General features: G+C 39.6%; 1 protein-coding gene across 1 annotated transcript in view; it reads left to right on the top strand.

The window, feature by feature from the left end:
- The window catches only part of SLC43A1 (solute carrier family 43 member 1), a 154,195-nt gene that overhangs the window by 80,005 nt on the left and 61,802 nt on the right, over nt 1-12,388 (top strand). Inside the window, exons 6-8 of the mRNA XM_056531175.1 lie at nt 5,327-5,419; nt 8,243-8,376; nt 8,615-8,775. Coding sequence (XP_056387150.1) covers nt 5,327-5,419; nt 8,243-8,376; nt 8,615-8,775 — 388 coding nt within the window. The remainder of the gene's footprint in view (nt 1-5,326; nt 5,420-8,242; nt 8,377-8,614; nt 8,776-12,388) is intronic.

Here is a 12,388-nt window from a genome sequence, read left to right as displayed (position 1 = left end):
AGATTTGTAAATTACTTCTATTAAAAAATCTTACTCCTTTCAATAATTATCAGCTGCTGAAGTTGACTTGTTCTTTTCTGTCTGGCAACAGTGCTCTCTGCTTGTCTCAGGAACTGCACAGAGTAGAATAGGTTTGCTATGGGGATTTGATTCTACTTTGGACAGTTCCCGAGACACGTGTCATAAGAGCACTTAGACAGAAAAGAACAACTCAACTTCAGCAGCTAAAAAGTACTGAAAGGATTAAGATTTTTTTTAATAGAAGTAATTTACAAATCTGTTTAACCTTCTGGAGCCAGTTGATAAATATATAAAAAAAAAAGTTTTTCTTGGATAACCCCTTTAAATTCAGGGAGTTTAGAGAGAGTTTAATTGAAATATTAACGGTCTGTTTTTACTGTTTATCTGCCAAATCCCCAAAACTAACATGTTCTCCATGTTGGAATATGCAGTCCAGTGTACATCTTGCTCAAAGTAGGCTAGTCCTAATCTTACATACCTCAACAAGTTTGCCTGGTTGGCAGATGAGGGGGATGTTAGTTCAGAGTTAGCACTGCTGCAGCAAGACACAGCCTCTGACAGACAGAGGGGTCCAGTAAGGAGGGAAGGAGGAGCGCAGGGCAGGCCAGACCGGTGCTGGTAGTGGGGGAATAAATTATTAGGGGACAGACAGGGCAATCTGTGAACTGTTTGTTCTCTGCCTGGAGCTCAAGTTTGGCACATCGCGGATCGGGTTGACAGGTTGCTGGGTGGGGCTGGAAAGGACCCAGGAGTCATGGTGCACATTTGAGAGTACGAGGTAGGTGGAGTGCCAGTAAAAAAAAATTTCAGGGACATAGGCCTGCAAGCTGAAGGCAAGGACCTCCAAGATAGTATTCTGAAATATTACCTGTACCATAGGCCACACCAGAGAGGCAGCGAGAGATCAGGGAGGTAAACAAGTGGCTCAGAAGCTGGTTAAGGAAGGAGGGGTTTGGGTTCAGGTAAGAACTGAGCCAACTCCTCTGTGGGATGCAGGTTCTATAGTATTGATGGGCTGCACCTCAATAGGAAGGGTGGAGCTGATCTTGGGAAGAAGATGGCCATAAGGGTGGAGAAGTGTTTAAACTAGGGAATGGGTGGGGGGCAAGGGAATCTATAACATAGAGGGGGAAGATAGTGTAGATAGAGAGGTGGGACTTATTAATGTATCTGGGGGTGGAGCGTTGGGAGGGGTTAATAGGGATAGAAAAAAAACACGCACCTTTGAGTTGCATGTTGACCAATGCCAGAAGTCTAACCAATAAAACTGACAAATTGGAGTTGATAATGTCTGAGGAGAATTATGACATAGTGGGTATAACAGAGACTAGGTTGGATGATAGCTATGACTGGGCGATCAACATACAGGGGGAGGCGTTTGCCTTTATGTAAAGTCCAGTCTGAAGGCCACACTGCGGGAAGATATATGTGAGGAAACAATAATGTGAAGTCATTAGCGGTAGAAATATATGGAGATAAAAATAATAAAATTCTGATGTGGGTTTGCTATAAGCCGTCAAATATAATGGAAGAGGCAGAAGATCAATTACTGAGGCAAATAAACAAGGCAGCAAATAATAAAGAGGTGGTTATTATAGGGGACTTTAACTATCCCGACATAAACTGGGAGACTGAGACCTGTGAATCTCATAACGGAAACAGGTTTCTGACTATAGCTTAATGTAATTATCTGTCCCAAACTGTGTAGGACCCGACCAGACGGATCTCCCTGACAAAGTAACTAATGGGCAGGTAGGAGGAAACCTAGGAAATAGTGATCATCATATAATACATTATAACTTGTTCTTCAATAAGGGAATCTCTCGAGGGGCCACAAAAACAATGACCTTTAGGAAGGCAAAGCTTGATCAACTCAGAGAGGCCCTTAACAATTTAATTTGGGAAAATATCTTCAAAAACAAAAATACTGACACTAAATGGGAGACTATCATAAATTTTTACTGTACACATACCTTATGGGAATAAAAAGGTCTGGACTAGGAGAAAACCAGTGTGGATGAATAAAATTGTTAAAGGAAAACTGTCAGCTTTCTCCCCCTGCACTAACCAGCGGTACTGGCTGGAAGTGTGGGGGATACTGATCAGTTTGATCCTTACCGCACCCAGATCCGCCACGCCGTTCGGCCTTAATCTTCTATTTTCGGTATAGTCAAATGAGGTGCTAACTGGCACTCTGACATCAGTGCCAGGCCACAGCGCCTCCCAGCTTATCAATATTCCTCCCCTCCCTCCGCCTCTCCCTCTTCTCCCTCTCTGTAATGAAGAGAGAGGGGAGGAATATTGATGAGCTGGGCGGCACTGCGGCCTGGCACTGACGTTAGAGTGCCAGTTAGCACCTCATTTGAATATACCAAAAATAGAAGATTATGGCCGAAAGGCGCGGCGGATCCCGGCACAGTAAGCTTGAAACTGATCAGCGCTCCCCCGCACTACCAGCCAGTACTGCTGGTTAGTGCGGGGGAAGAAAGCTGACAGTTTTCCTTTAAGGTGGCAATAAATGACAAAAAAAAGCATTTCAGATACTGAAACAGGGGGGCAGTGAAGGAGCATTGAAAAGCTATAGAAAAAAAAAAAAGTTAAAAAGAGAAAAAAGCCGCAGTTGTGGAGACAGAAAGACTTATTGCAAAAGAGAGTAGAACTAACCCCAAAATGTTCTTTAACTATATAAATAGCAAAAAGGTTAAAAATTAAAATATTGGCTCTTTGCACAGTCAATATATCCTATTAGGCTACTACCCTGTTTTGATAAGATTTTAAATAGAGGTCTTGCTAGAGTACAGCGCTGCTGTCTAAAAACACACTATAGCCTCCACGACGTTTCGCTGAAGAAATGGGTTTGTCAAGGGATCTGAGGGTAATGCGGGCTTTAAAGCATTCAACTGCCTTATATAGACTCTAATTATAGACTTATATAGACTCTATGGCTGCAAAAACCACCAAATGGTTAATTTGCATGTGGACACTGTGTGTCAGGTAAGTACATGCAAAAAAATAAAACTTTCAAAAATACAGCGGATGAAAAACAATATGAAATAAGGCATGTCTTGAATTGCAGTAGTAGAAACGTGGTGTATGTGGCAATGTGCCTATGTCCCCTCATCTATGTAGGGAAAACCATGCAGGAGTTACGTAGAAGAGTAAGTAAACATATCAGTACGCTTAGAACAGGAGCTGAAGTTCCTTTGGCAATACATGTGAGGTCAGTACACCAGAATAACATGAAGAAGAGTCTTAAGTTCTGGGGTCTCCGACAACTATTCGGTGGTCCCAGAAAAGGAAACCTTGATAGGTTGTTAAAGGAAAAGGCCAAGTGGATATTTAGTTGAACAGCAAATATCCTTAATGAGGTTTTTTTTTTCCTGCATTCCTGGAAAGAGATACAATAAATAATATTCAATTTGATACTTTGTAAACCAAATTATTAGTGTTCAATTCTCTTAGTTTATCCAATTGGTGTGTAACATATTATGGTATGATGGATTTATCATAACTATATTTTTTAGAGAGATTTAATGTCTCCTTCTTAAAGGTTTCAGAAACATTTATTGTCGTTTACCTATACACAAGTATGCAGTTTTGGTTATGTTTGTGGAATGAATTATAACAATAGATATAGTTCCATGAGTGGATTTCAACACATAACCATAAATACAGCGTATATTCCAGTTTCATTAGTAGTAGGTGAAGTATAAATAAATAGTCTCAGCCCGCATTTTATTATTACCAACAAAGTATTTATATATTCTCTAAACCGATGAGTAAATGTATACTTACCTTACACATAGTTTGGCATCATAGTGAGGCGTTATGTGGGACCCTAAAATGTATTTTGGGCCAGGTCAGTTTATATCTGTATAGGTCAGCATACTTATACAAGCCATTTAGGATACCTAAGTCCGGAATCATGCCCAGAAGATGGAGACTGAATAGAGAGTAAGTTTTAGGACATGCGCTGTTGAAATTATTATCTCGGAGCGCACGGAAATCCAAAATCATGTGCAGTGGACGGTTGAAGTATAAGTGCTGTGATATGCACTGTCGGAAGACTCATAACGGAGCGCATTCCAAATCCGCAATCATGCATGGGAATATGACGAACCACTCTCAGGAGATCTTGGATATGAATTTGGGCTTACCAAATTAGCTGCTGTGCCTATATAAGGGAGTTGAATGCTTGAAAGCCCGCATTAGCCTCGGAGCCCTTGACAAAGCCGATTTGTCGTCAAAATGTCGGGGAGGCAATAGTGTTTGTTTTTTAACAGCAGCGCTGTACTCTAGCAAGATCTCTATTTAAAATCTTATCAAAACAGTGTGGTAGTCATAATAGGATATATTGACTGTGCATTAACACAGCATTAACACTAAACCCCACTAATATATATACATCATTGGTGTTTTTGGCAGTGGTGCACCTGACAGGATATAACGACTAAAATCACTTGTGATTTTAATCATTTTTGGTTACAATAACTCTACGGAGTCCAATAAAGTTACAGTTTTAGGGGGTCTGTAGTTTAGGGTTCTCCTAAGGGGGTTCCCCTTAGGTTGTTTTGTTCCCCAGGACTGGTTCAAAGCAAATGTGGTGCCTATATTCAAAAAGGGGCCAAAAAGTGAAATTATAGGCCTGTTAGTTTAACCTCCATTGTATGTAAATTTTTGAGTGTTTTCTAAGAGATGCTATATGTATGACTCCATATCACAAGACCTCAGGTAAACCCATAATGCTTTGCAAACAGCTCTCCCAGTCAATATGGAGGCAGTATAGGGGTGATGTCTGAGCCACTATAATTTGTCCTTGCCTTACTATTACCTAGTGCTCTATATTCATTATTGGCTTTATATTTTTTGCAATTGAGAACCAAGCTGATAATAGTGTCCTGTAGAGGCAATAACATCACATCTCATACCTGTAGGCACCTTTAGCATAGGACAAGAATTCCCTGGAAATGTTCTTTTGTGTAACAGACAACATGGCATAGGGTGCTTCGGGGAGGCCACTAGACTGCTATAGGTATTATGGCTCTATGAAACATATTTGAAATATGGTAATGTACATGAGACTTTACAGTGATGTGAAAAGGTGGTGGAGTCTGAAACATGTGAAATCTTTCTTTCATGTACACAAGCAACATTACTATTGACCCACCTTCAGCAAATGTTTGTATTACAACAGTCATTGATAGAACTAAAGAACAAAAACTTCCTAAAAGGACTAAATAATAAATCAGGTAAATGGGTGCAACTAAAGTAAATAAATCAATTCCTGACATTTGTCTTGTTTCAGTTACCTAATATGTTTGGAAGCCTGCGTTCCACCATGATGTCTTTAATGATTGGATCTTATGCATCATCAGCTATCACTTTCCCAGCCCTGAAGGTAAGTTAAAACATTTTTTGTCAAAGCTTGAAGGAACTGTGCGTTAACATAACTGCTTAAAAGATAAAATAAGGCAAAATAAATTACACTTTGACTTGATAAGATAATTAAGTGGGCAGATCTATCAAAACCTGTATAGAGTTAAAGTTGACTAGTTGACATGCAACCGGTGAGATTTCTTCTTTAATTTTTTTTAAAAGCCCCTGAAAAACAAAAGATCTCATTGGTTGCTATGAGTAACTGCTCCATTTTTTCTTTACATAGGTTTTTTAGAAAAATATTTTTTCTTTTTAGCAATAAAATTACCTTTCACAATTAGTACAGGACACAACAAAAGGGAGGGGCACTTCTGGACTTAATATTAAACATAGTTATGCCTCTGTACAAATTACTAGTCAGACCACACATGGAGTATTGTGTCCAATTTTGGGCACCTGTATATAAAAAGAACATGGCTGAACTGGAGTGTGTGGAGAACAGCGACCAAGGTAATTAAGGAAATGGGTGGATTAGAATAGAGACATTTTAGGGGTTATATGATTGTAATGTAAAAATATATAAATAGACAGTACAGAGATATTTCTAGGGATCTTGTTATACCGAGGCCTGTAACCATGACAAGGGGGCATCCTCTACATGTAGTCTGACCACAGTGCTCTCTGCTGACACCTCTGTCCATATCAGGAACTGTCTGGAGCAGGAGAGGTTTGCCATGGGGATTTGCTCCTGCTCTGGACAGTTCCTGACACGGACAGAGGTGTCATCAGAGAGCACTGTGGTCAGACAAAAAATAAATTCAAAAAGAAAGGAACTTCCTCTGGAGCATACAGCAGCTGAGAAGTACTGGAAGGATTAAGATTTTTAAATAGAAGTAATTTACAAATCTGTCTAACTTTCTGGAACCAGTTGATTTGAAAAAAATTAAATAATAATAATTTCCACCGGAGTATCCCTTTGGGAAAGCACACAAATGTCAATAGATATTTCTTGGAAACATATCAACCATTTATCCCAAAATTGACTAGCCTAAATTGACACAAATGTCAAATTATTATAATGTGAACATAGTCTTTCTAAAATATTGACTTTTACTGCATAATGAGTATTTTTACATTTCATATCTGCTTTATTTACTATAGTTTCACTGACGGAATTTACAGACCGCCAGATGATATTTTACCCCTTAACGACCACGGATGTAAATGTACGTCCTTGTGTGCCGGTACTTAGTGCACCAGGACCTACATTTACGTCCTGTGTATGACTCACTGCAGGTTCCGCCGGTAATGGCCGACATCCGCGATCACCTGCCTCCGTCTGTCTCCCGGCGTCTCCTGCTCTGGTCTGAGATCGAGCAGACCAGAGCAGAAGATCTCCGATAATACTGTTCAGTGCTATGCCCTATGCATAGCACTAAACAGTATTAGCAATCAAATGATTGTTATAGATAGTCCCCTATGGGGACATAAAAAGTGTTAAAAGAGTTGAAAAAATTTAAAAAATTTAAATTCCCCTCCTCCAATAAAAATGAAAATTTTAAATTTTTCCCATTTTACCCCCCAAAAGTTTTTTAATAAACATATTTGGTATTGCCGCATGTGTAAATGTCCGAACTATCAAAATATAATGTTAATGATCCCGTATGGTGAACGATGTAAATGTAAAAAATAAAAAAAAGTAAAAAAATTCTGCTTTTTTGGCACATTTTATTCCCCCAAAAAATGTATAAAAAATTATCTAAAAGTTTTATATATGCAAATGTGGTATCAATAAAAAGTATAGAGTGCGGCACAAAAAAATTAGCCCTCATACCACCATATATATGGAAAAATTAAAAAGTTATAGGTGGTCAAAATAAAGCGATTTTAGATTACTGATTGTGTACAAAAAGTTTTAGTTTTAGTTTTTTTTAAGCGGTACAAAAATATAAAAGTATCTAGCCATAGGTATAATTTTAATTGTATTGACCCACAGAATAAAGAACACAGGTCATTTTTACCGTAAAAGGTACAGTGTAAAAAATTAAACCCTTCAAAATGCGCAAAATTATGGTTTTCATTTTCTCCCTAAAAAAAAAAATGTTGGGGTTTGTCGTACATTTTATGGTAAAATGAGAGCTTTCATTACAAAGTACAATTGGTCATGCAAAAAACAAGCCCTTATATGGGTCTGTAGATGGAAATATAAAAGAGTTATGGATTTTTGAAGGCGAGGGGGAAAAATGAAAATGCAAAAATGAAATTGGCCTGGTCCTTTAGGTTAAAATGAGCTTGGTCCTTAAGGGGTTAAAGGAGAACTCCGGCAAAATTAAATTTATCCCCTATTGTTTAAATTAAGTTATTATGTTAAACATATTTTGTAATGTTGTTTTCTAATTTTCTATTTTACTATCTATATTATAAAATATTCCTGAAATCTTTTTCATTTTGACCACTAAATCTAAAACTAGGCTCACAATTCCTGTTTAGTGCAGATCACTCTACAGCATCCTCCTCATGACAGACAGGAATATAGTGCACGGTGACAACAGTGTATAGCTACCATTGACAGTAGCTGTTGCTTAGAGTTCAGCCATCCTCCCTCCGTAGAAGGACCACTGCACAGGTTAAAGTGTGCATGGACCCTTACATCTGCAAGTTCAAAAACATTTTACAGAGTTGTAAGTTGTCTAAATACTTGGCAATAGCACACTTATAACCAGAGAGTTAGATGCTGTTTCTTTATCTGTTTCACAATGTTTTTATCTGTTTCTTTATCTGTAACAGCACAATAATAGTATATTTCCCCTTTAACCTTAATTGTGTTTATTTCAACTTTCTGCAGCTTATATATGAAGCTGGTGTCTCTTTCATGGGGCTTATGTTAGGCTGGTCAAGTTTAGCCTGCCTGATTTTCCTCAACTGTCTCATCAACTGGCCAAAGGAAGCTATCCCATCACCTGAAGAATCTGCCTATACGTGAGTGTGTAATGACCGAGCAGTGCTCTTTTTTGACAGTTAAATGGTTATTTGTAGTACAGAAGATAATATTGCTTCATTCTGAACTGTGGCCCAGTTTCAAAAGGCTTGAAATGGAACATATGATGGAACAGTTCTACAGCAAAGTAAAAGCTTTGAAGTGGCACTGACCAACATGAAGCATCGTAGACATGCACCCTTGTAATTGGTTTTTACACACTCTCTGATGATCTCACAGGAAAAAGGTCACACTACGCACTCTTGCACTAGACCACAAAGTCACTGGAGACCAGTTTTACACCCACGTGACCACTGTTGGTCAACGGTTAAGTCGAAAAGGTAATCCTGAGGATGAGCAAATGTCCAATGAAGACTTGTCTAAACCTACCAAAAACAGTGGTAAGAATAAATCTTCAAATAAAGTATTATTTGAGTCCTTTCAACTGTAAGCATGCATTTTATATATATAAAGGGACCCTGCAAAAAATATATAAATAGGACTTAAGTGACACACAGTTAAGCACACACACATCACCCAGACATGCACACAAGCCAGACATGCACAACCAACACACAGACATAATGAGGCAGGTGCAGCACATTTTGGAATCACCGAAAAAATTGCACATGCATCCCACATATGCAACTTATATAGTTCATGTATTATTTATTCACTAAACAAATGTCAGCATAATATAATCGTCTAACTAAAACACCTTAATTACACTACTATGGGCATCCAGCAGCAGCATCCTGCATATATAGCCTGCCTTGGCTAATAAACTCCCCCCAATAATGCCACAGTCCCACCAAAACCGATCTATATTCTTTTATGCCCTGTTCATACTACAGATTATTACAGACATTCCTGCCACCTATTGCAATCCTTGGGTACTGCTGCAAAGTATAATTTCGAACAATAATGTATTTGGAAAGCCACCCACTCCAAGCTTCAGGGCCCCATGCAGCCTCAAAGGTTGCACAACCTGTGAATCTGCCTCCGCTGTAGGACAACAAAGTACGATGTCTTAATAGAATGACTTCTTTAAATATACACATAAAATATTGTGCTTTCTTCTTTGTGTTCATTTTGATCAAAGTAACTTAGAGCCCCTTTAATAGTCATGAAATAAATAACTTTTTTTCCTGTCTTTCCAGTATATCTAATAAATAATGTAAATTCACCGAAAAAACACAAAAATTTAACTTTTAATAAATATATCACATAAAAAGGATCCACTTATGATCCGAACACAAAAAGAAAAATTGAATCAAATATTTTTGCTGCAAAATAACCCTGATAATTGGTCACAATTGCAGTCTTACTAATAATATAGTAAAAAATGCACACAGGTATTTACCAGTCAATATATGTATGTGTTACCTACCTAAAGGTGGGATACAGGTAGGGAAAGATTGGGTAGGGTCCTACAGGGTGGTATATAAGGCCAATTGGTGCATGTGGCCACTACCTATAGCTCACCCTATAGTTTCCCTCCAGCTACTCCTACCGCTAGGTGGAGTTAACGCCCTTATAAGGAACATAAGCCTGTTCTGTCCTTAGATGTACCTGTCCTAGGACAAAAAGGAGAGGGGCTCTCTATCTCACTGGGGAGTCCTATCTGACTATAGGACAGGGAAGGATGATCTGTATCTAATGATATCACAGTGAGAGACACCTGGATAATGGACCATGGATATAAGGTCACTTATCAAAATAGATTATTTTAGCCTAGATCACTCAAGTGGTGGGCAGCCTAATGATAATATAAGCTGTCCAGCATTTATTTCAGAAAGATATCCAAAATAAATAAAGTATGGATTGCAGATGGCATGCATACACATGTGGGTTCATATATGCCATCCAAAATCTCTATTTACACAATGCTGGTGATGATGTTATTGCAGGCACAGCCAGTTACAGTGGTATATAACAAATCACAGATGTCCAGTTATTGTTGAGACAAGATATCCACCATAATACAGTAGTATACAACAAATCACAGATGTTTAGTAAAGAAACAGATAATGTCAATACTACTAAAGTCCCAGTCGACTTCACACAATCATGGATCAGCTGACACACAATCACCTTACAAAGGCTACAGGTCTGTAATGCAGTAAAAAGTACTGAACCCATATACTTATCAGAGTTTGACTGGTAGATCACTCTGGTGCATAGTCCCAACACATTTCATGCCCCCCCCCCCCCCCCCCCGTTCATCAGGGGACAATCTGGGGGCAGTCAGGTGGGAGACAATCCTGGATGGCCGATAAGGAGCAGGATGTGTGAGAACTGCTAGTGGCCATGCTGACACTGACCCGGCATCTGGATAAAATAGTGTGTTTTAGCCCCTCCCTGTAATCCACAGGCCAATGAAGGCAGCCCTTGCTGAATTCACTCACCTGTATATAATTCCGTTTGATCTAACGGAATTTAGGACTAAGAAAGCTTATGACTTTGGCACCCCAGGGCAGGGGAAAAGCCAAATTACGGATACCTCTGCATCTGAACAGGAATCATTGGACTCCAATAAGAAAAAACAATAACCAACAATGGTCGAATCGTGGTCGAGGGGGCCAAAACAGGAGGGGTGCAAGAGGAAGAAGAAATGGCTCAGGGGCTCCGCATCGTCGGAACCCCAGACGAGAGGTCAACTCAAAGGGCAACCCACCGTTGGGAAATGCCTCTTCCTCCTCCTCTTTGGCATCCTCCTCATCCCTTTTTTTTAGAGGAGGAACTATCACGCCATCAGCAAACAATCTAGTAGGAAGTGATACCCTTGAAATAATCAATGTTTCTGATTATTCTCTCACAAATGAACAAAAAAGGTCTATCGTTTGTACCAGTAAATAGATTTCATAGGTTCTCATGGATTAAGGATCTGCATTTGTTCTGTAGGAAGCTCAGATGGCATAGATTCTTTTGTCTTTATGACAAACGTCAATGCATGGAGATGGTTCTTTAGCGGGTATACGCATCCTCAGTGAGTTCGAGGAGGAAGGTACTAGCGAACCTGGGGAGGGTCCATTTACAGACCTTCGACCTAAGAGTACCCTTATGCCTCCCATGTCAGACCTCACCAGCATTGACATATTCCTACAAGTGGTCACGAGGGAAATCGAGTGTCTAAGTCAATCTAGGGGTTACCAACAATATAATATGACCAAGGGTGAAATGCAGGCTCTCATTGCCTTGGAGAAAAATGATAAAATTATAATAAAACAAGCCGACAAAGGTGGTATCTTGGTCATATTGAATCATGAAAACTACAGACAAATGTGCCTGGATCTCCTCTCATGTAGAGAGAACTATGGGATATTGTCATCTGATCCTACTCTACACTTTGTCACAGATCTAAAATTAATCTTGCTGGAGGCTAAAACACACAAACTGATCAATGAGAAGGAGTTTAACTATCTATTACCCCCTAAACCTACCACTGCCACCTTTTACTGCTTGCCCAACGTGCATAAAGGTACCAGTCATCTGAAAGGGCGCCCCATCGTCTCTGGTAATGGATCCGTTACAGAGACTGTGGGAGTGTATGTGGATCGAGTCCTGAGGAAATTCGTGACGGCACTTCCGTCTTACGTGAGGGATACCACGGATTTCCTACAAAGGATAGAGGGCATAGATGTTGGCGAGGGCATGTTCCTTGCGAGTATCGACGTCGAGGCTCTCTATAGTTCGATACTGCACGACTTTAGTTTAAAGGCAGTGGAATATTTTCTCAAAAGCAGAGGTAACTTCTTCCAACTACACAATCAGTTTGTTATATCTCTCATGTCGTACATTTTGACCCATAATTACTTTTTATTCGATGGGAAGACTTGTCACCAGCTCAGGGGGACCGCAATGGGGAGCCCTTGTGCCCCCACATATGCGAATCTCCTCCTGGGGTGGTGGGAGGACACCATAGTCTTCCCACCGGATGAATGTACCTGGACCCAACACATCATCTTATGGGCCAGGTACATAGACCATATTTTCGTCGTATGATCAGGTACA

This window comes from Hyla sarda, chromosome 7 (assembly GCF_029499605.1).
Source record: "Hyla sarda isolate aHylSar1 chromosome 7, aHylSar1.hap1, whole genome shotgun sequence".
NCBI classification, from domain to species: Eukaryota; Metazoa; Chordata; class Amphibia; order Anura; family Hylidae; genus Hyla; species Hyla sarda.
Note: the sequence above shows the minus strand (reverse complement) of the source record. Positions and strands in the feature narration are given on the sequence as shown.